We start from the raw sequence: 6,636 nt of genomic DNA on the forward strand, positions 1-6,636 counted from the left end.
TGCCGTCATGTAGAATAGCAAGGAGGGACAACGACTGAAGACATTATTTACTTACAGTAAGTCAGTCCAAATCAGAGCTGTAGAGATGCACACACTGCACAGGCATCAATCTCATCGACGCCTCAAACGTCATGCACTTCCTCAATCCACGCGTTATCAGTTTCTCACGATTTAATTAGCGATGTTTATTGTCAGAAAAGAAAAAGAGAGATCGATGTCCCCATCACTGTGTTTGTGTGGGCTATCAGCAGTGGAGAGTGTGTGCTGCCGACCGTGAGGTGAACGCGTTCTGGAGTTTAGTGGAACAGCTCGACCCGCGACCGGCTGACCTGACGTGCCTGAACCCGTTTGTTTTGCGAATAGCTTATTCTCATTTCAGGCAGGATCACGGTCCCCTTGAAGTCAGCACACACGAGTATGTTTACAATGGAGCTATTTTATCCATAATTTTTTTTATCAAATAAAACATACAACCAACTTTTGTGAAGTTATGTAAGGCGAATATACGCTGCTAGCGTACGGTAACTCTACTAGTGAGTTCCTCTTATGACGTCACGCCCCATCTAGTGGAAGGGAGCGGGAGCGGTTAAAACCACTGTTAAATGTGTCAACTTTTCGTATTATATCAGCATTTTGGTATAAAAAACAATGGTGGGTGGTTCTTATCTTTATGTTTAATAAACACATTGCATTACTTCGTGAAAAATTTAACCTGCAACTTACACTTTAAAGCAAGATGGTTGGATTTTTGTGTTATTAAAGTTATGTGTGTTTATGTTTAAGTTAGTTCGGGTGTTCTTGGTTCATTTACTGCTTTGCTATGTAAAAATGTGGTTCTCCATCATGTGCCAGATGGTCTTTTGCCTGTGCAGTTCCTAATTTTTGTTCTGAATAATAAAGTTAAACGCCAATACGGCCTCCTGCTGGTTTGTTTTTACTGATGCTTCATTCACAGAGACACTCATGGTCGTGCGGAGTATGGGCATACAGCATAGTATCATACAGGTATAAATTCCTTTGTATTATTATCATTGTATCTTTGAATTTACAAACCATAAATGATTATTAAATTGTTTAATTAAGGTTTATACATAGCTTCCATGACAAGAGTTCAAGATAAATACTACAGTTTGCTAAGTTTCGAATGATAAAAGCAAAAACAAACTATGCAAAAGCGGCAGCCCTTCCGGCGAACTCAGTGTCTAAATTCACTCACTCATTTCACAATTTGTGGTGTATATAGCAAAAATGCCCAAGGGCCGAGCTTGAAGGTCCAGCCACACACTAACTCTACACATAACCCTATCTCTACACCTAATAAAGTCAAACTCCATCCAGAGGGGGAGCTGGACATCATTTGGCTCTGCAGTGAGAACCACTTCACTGTTTTGGGAGATCCACATTGGATGTAAAGATGGACATGAACTATGTGGCCCTCTTGTGGCCACTAAAGCAGCTTTAAATATGCTGAAGTCATAACTCTGACGTGTCCAGTCCAACATTGTTGTCTCAGATGTCTGTGAATGGGTTTTTATTTCAGTTTTATGACAACACACAGTTTCACAGTATGAATTATGAACAGAATCTACCACGTTACAAAATCAAAAGCATTTTCTGTGAAATGTGTTTTTCTTCAAAAGTGTGATGCGTGCATTTTTTATTAAAATACATTTAATAAATTATGAATTCTTTTACACACAGAATCACTCATACAATTAGATCAATTAGATTTTAATCTTGTAGAAATCAAACAATAAATAGAACATCTATTAACACTCAGCATTTCAGTATTAACTAGGCCTATATAAACCCAGTATTTTATCACATACATATCCATTAAATTACTCACATTCCAACAGTGTATACAGATTAAAGTGCGTTCTGAGAATATATCACATTATATTAGTCACATATATGTATTTTAAATAGCTTATGTATATTTGTCCAGCATTATGCTGAATCAGCTGAGCAACAGGCACATGGATGGTGTAAAAGATGCAGGGATGTGAAAACGGACTTTCCTAATCCACTTCTCATTTCTATTTTTCCTCTGTTTAAAATAAGTTAAGTAGTCATAGCTGACAGTTTAACCCCGAAAAAAAAAGTCATCCTCACATGCAGATGAAAATAATAGAACCTCTGGCTATTTCAAGCAGGAACAACCTAAAAAAAGAGAGAAAAAAAAAAATGGTTCATGTTTTTTTAAATGTTGCAATGCAAATTTGCTATAAATTGCTAAGTTTAGAAAGTTCAAATATACTTTGAAATAATTTCTATTGAAACTTCTATTGAAAAACATTTGTAATTACACATTTGTAATGATGATGTATAGTATATTAAAAAATAAATTAACTTTAAAAGTAATATCAAATACAGTTTAAATTCTAATTAAGTACTGATAGTCAACATATTATAATTCGTGTTCTTTAAAGCGCTAAAGATTATTAAAACAATTATTAAAAATGTAAAACGTTTAATTCTACTTTGTTACAAAGTGCAATTAAAAGTGCCCTTTAGTGTGTCATGAATGTTCTTTTATTTCATTAATATTATATTACAGGGTTTTTTTGTTTTTTTTTTACCTTCCATGGTATTTTTACGGTAACATACTGTAAAAATGGAAAGCTGTGAATTAACAGTAGGCTACATTGCTGGCAACCACAGCTGCCAGTAGATTACCGTTATTTTACAGCAACATTTTTTACAGTGAAGGCAAGGCTCTTTGTAAACATTTGTACCTTATTCTTGCAAAAGCCCGGTCCAAACATGAACTCCAGTGCGGCGGTGAGGAGATGCAGAACGCAGAAGATGAGCTCAAGGCCACTCGCTGCCATGAGAACAGAGAAAAGAACACTATTCCAGATCACGACAGCTCGAGGTTCCACACAGGCCGATGCCCATCGCTCCGTATCATACAGGTAAAGCTTCTCTCTGCATTAACAGACACAGAGAATCACGGTAATAATTTATTTACATGAAATATCATTATGCTAAAGTGCACTGAATTTTCACAACGTAACAATGTTAACTGTAGCAACCCAGGCAGATTGAAAAACATGCATGGCGACATTTTTGCAAAATTAGATTACGTTGCATTTTGCACGTTTTGCGATCACTTTCAAAGTGTCCTGGAACAACATTCCTGTCCGAAAATGTAGTCGTAACCCTATCCCTAAACCTAACTCTACCCAAAACGTATCCCTAAAATCAGAGTGGAATGATAGGTGAATAACACTGATGTAGAAGCACATAACCTTGGTTGTAAGCCTAAACTTGACGTAAACTGGAAACTTGTCGCTCAAATCTGATTGGTCGATTGGAATGTTGTTCCAGGATCAACAAAGATGTTGATCCAGGAACATGTTGAACTTGGTGAAATCACGTTCATTTATGTGATTATGTGATGCAAATGTCAAAATGAATAAGTTTACAAATTATGTACTAAGTGTTTTAAGGTCATATTGTGCAAAGAACCACGCAAAAAGTCTCAATTATATTCGATATAATCATAATTTTTGTGTGAAAAGAAATAAAAGGCGTTGCTGTTTTACTGCCTCTAGTTTTCATTTCATTACAGCTAGAAACTGCAGTGATTTGTATTTATTGGTACACATCTTCACTTTTCAGTAGCCTACACTAGCACATAGATAGCGTCAAAGCTAACACAGGAACTAAAAGCTACAGTTTTGATATCAGGTGGGAAAATCAACTTAACGCCGCTTTTTGTTATATAACACTTTAACATTTAATGAGCTCTCAAAAGTCTGTCAGTCACATCAGGTTTGTTTCACATCTGATTTGTTTCTCAGTGAAATAACTATACCAAAGTTGGCTACTGCCTAAATAATTGCAAGTTAGCGCTTTTTGTAAACACGGTGAAAGAATATAACAATCTCAGGCCTTACTCACCCACTTTTGACTTGTCTTAATGGCCGTTCCCACTTTAGGCCTTCAGTGCCATTGTGTAAACAGAGGGGTCCCAGCGTCAGCCCTATCCCACTGACCACGAAACACAACCCCGCTGCCACAATAGCCAAACACGTGTACCCCAACTTGCGCAAAACCTGGACACACGATAAGAAAACTCAGTATAGATTACGGGATAGTTCCTAAAGAAATTGCTCAAAGCATCATTATGATGATCATGGTTGAAAGGAAAATACAACAAAAAAAAAAGAAAAAACCAAGCTAACGCATAAGTTGTCTTACCTCAGCAGTAAAATAACAGCATCCTTTCTTTTCGTAGTGTGTTGTGAAGCCTCGAGCAGCCACAAGCACCTGACAAAACACACAACACTCATCAGAGCAATCTTGTTTGACGTAAAATACAATTGCGTCATGTGACAGTGAAACCCCACTGATGATTCTGCATGATGATCTGAAACAGTTCGACACAAAAAAGACAAAATGTCTTTCAAATGAGGATGTTGAAACCAGAACAATAACAAAACCTTACTGAGGAACAACTGAAGTAGATCAAAATCTTTCATCAAAATGATAAATGATGAACTTGTTTGATCCACTTCAAATGTTGACTACTGTATATTATTGTGTATATTAAGTGCATATATTGCATTATTGATTAATATTATAAAGTATTATAATATAAACATTGATTATTATTATAAAACAAAAATTGGTAACACTTTATTTTGTGTCATTACATATGTAACATATAGCCTACTTACAATAGTAATTACTGTAAATTATGCATAATTACATGCAACTAACCCTCAACCAAACCCTAACCCTATAGGTACATGTAGTTGCTTAATATTACTCAGTACTTAAATATACAATTACACTGTAACAATGACACCTTAAAATAAAGTGTAACCCAAAAATTGTCTTTCTAATGTTATTAAAAAGTACCAGATCTCCTATACAACCAATAAAGGACTAGAAACGCTTGACGGCTAGTGTAATGCAAACCCACCAGAAGGCCAGATGCCCATATCCCAGAGCACCACATGGCCTCTCTGGTCACATGACTCTCTGTCAGGTACCGAGACTTCATGTCTGGAAACAGCAGAAGCACATTCGCCACCATGCAGACGACGGCTATAGGAATCAGAGCCGTTCCCACACACCTGGAGCAGTGACCGACACACATCTCAGCACAGGGATCCTGCACGAACAACATCAGGCATTACTCTTCACGCAGCGTCGTCATACATGTTGTCTTTATGAAATATATGCATTAGATGACAAAACATTTTTGCACTGATTATCAACTGGTGATTTTTAGTGGATGTAGAAAGTTTAGCACAGGTGTTTAGCAGAGGTGAGGTTCATCGCATGAACTAGCAATGTATAAATACTCGGGAATAATGCTTTGCAATAATGAAAAAGGCCTACCTGTCGAAAGACTGTAGAATATAGTTTCAGGATGACAGTGGGCAGAGTGTTTTCTGGAGTGCTCAGAAGAGTCTTCAGCCGTGATTGAGCACTCAAGTGTTAGGATGAGGAACTTCAACTGCTTAAATACAGATGAGTGTTTCCTACCCACGTTTCTGTGACACACACTGACACGGCCAGATGAGGATGTTAAAACCATGTCTAAAACTGCTGTTTGTGTTTACAAATACAATAAGCTCTCATTTGTTAATTACTGTAACATTAACTAACTATAAGCAATATATTTTTACAGCATTTATTAAGCTTAGTTCATTAAAACTGTTTATATGTTCATGTTACAGTTCACAGAGCATTAACTAATGTTAAAAAATACAACTTTTAATTCTATAGTGTATTTGTAAATGTAGAAATTAACATTAACTGAGATTAATAAATGCTGTAGAAGTAGTTCATTGTTAGTTTATGGTAACTTATACTAATATTAACAAATGAAACCTTATCCAATGACAGGCAAAAACTGATTTGTTTATAGAAAAAAAATCAGATATGACAGTGTGAAGTGCAGAAGTGAAATACAGCAGACGAAACAACAAATCATTGGTTGCATAAACTGCTTATAGTCTTAAAAGTTAGTCATCTATATTTTTTCTTTAAGACTGGTTCTAACTTCAGTGTTCATATCATTATAAATTATGGATACAAAACATGTCCTAATGGCTATCAGATACAATCTTTCAGATACAAAAGCTAAAAGAAAGAGATTAAAATAGAGGAAGACACGTTACAGTGGATTACAAATTAATAATAAGTACTGTAATGTTATTGTGTAATGCTGAGTAGCCAACCACAAAAACAATTTCACTTGTCCTTCCTTTTTTTTTTTTTTATAAAATAAAAATAAAAATAAATCCGGAATTACAGTGAAAGACTTGGAAGAGAATGTGGCTAATTTATACATGCTGTAATACTTTTTCAATAATGAGATGTAAACAATATGTGTGTTAACTTTTCTTTTTTTTATCTGTAATACAATATTAATTAAACAAAAGGCAACTTAATGTAAGTGCACTTCAACAGAGTACACTTAAAGTGTACTGTACTTTTTTCCCACAAGTGATGGCTTCTCAAGCAAAATTAGTTTATACTGTGCTAATCTGGTGATGCTTTTGTGTCCTTTTTGAAGTTTGGAAGCTGCAGTCTCCATTCATTTTAATCGCATAGAATAGAGTGAGTAGTCGTCTAAAATTTCACCTTTAGTTTTCCACCGAAGAAAGAAAG

General features: G+C 35.6%; 1 protein-coding gene across 1 annotated transcript; it reads right to left on the bottom strand.

Moving 5' to 3' along the window:
* Positions 1–1,517: 1,517 nt before the first annotated feature.
* On the bottom strand, positions 1,518–5,450 carry LOC308694074 (transmembrane 4 L6 family member 1). Its single transcript, XM_081371333.1, has 6 exons — positions 5,359–5,450; positions 4,937–5,128; positions 4,210–4,278; positions 3,910–4,064; positions 2,739–2,931; positions 1,518–2,163 (listed from the first exon to the last, which is right to left on the bottom strand). The coding sequence occupies exons 2-6, from the start codon at positions 5,111–5,113 to the stop codon at positions 2,149–2,151; spliced, it is 609 nt and encodes a 202-aa protein (XP_081227459.1). The 5' UTR covers positions 5,114–5,128; positions 5,359–5,450; the 3' UTR covers positions 1,518–2,148.
* Positions 5,451–6,636: the final 1,186 nt, after the last annotated feature.

The sequence above is a fragment of the Scardinius erythrophthalmus genome, assembly GCF_964197995.2.
Source record: "Scardinius erythrophthalmus genome assembly, chromosome: 7".
Lineage (NCBI taxonomy): Eukaryota > Metazoa > Chordata > Actinopteri > Cypriniformes > Leuciscidae > Scardinius > Scardinius erythrophthalmus.

Excerpts from the sequence above, each read along its gene's own strand:
- LOC308694074 (XM_081371333.1), bottom strand. The coding sequence starts at position 5,113 with ATGTGTGTCGGTCACTGCTCCAGGTGTGTGGGAACGGCTCTGATTCCT. Across the intron at positions 4,279-4,936 it reads TATGGGCATCTGGCCTTCTG|GTGCTTGTGGCTGCTCGAGG; the intron begins GTGGGTTTGCAT and ends GTGTTTTGTCAG. Across the intron at positions 2,932-3,909 it reads TTAAGACAAGTCAAAAGTGG|AGAGAAGCTTTACCTGTATG; the intron begins GTGAGTAAGGCC and ends CTGTTAATGCAG.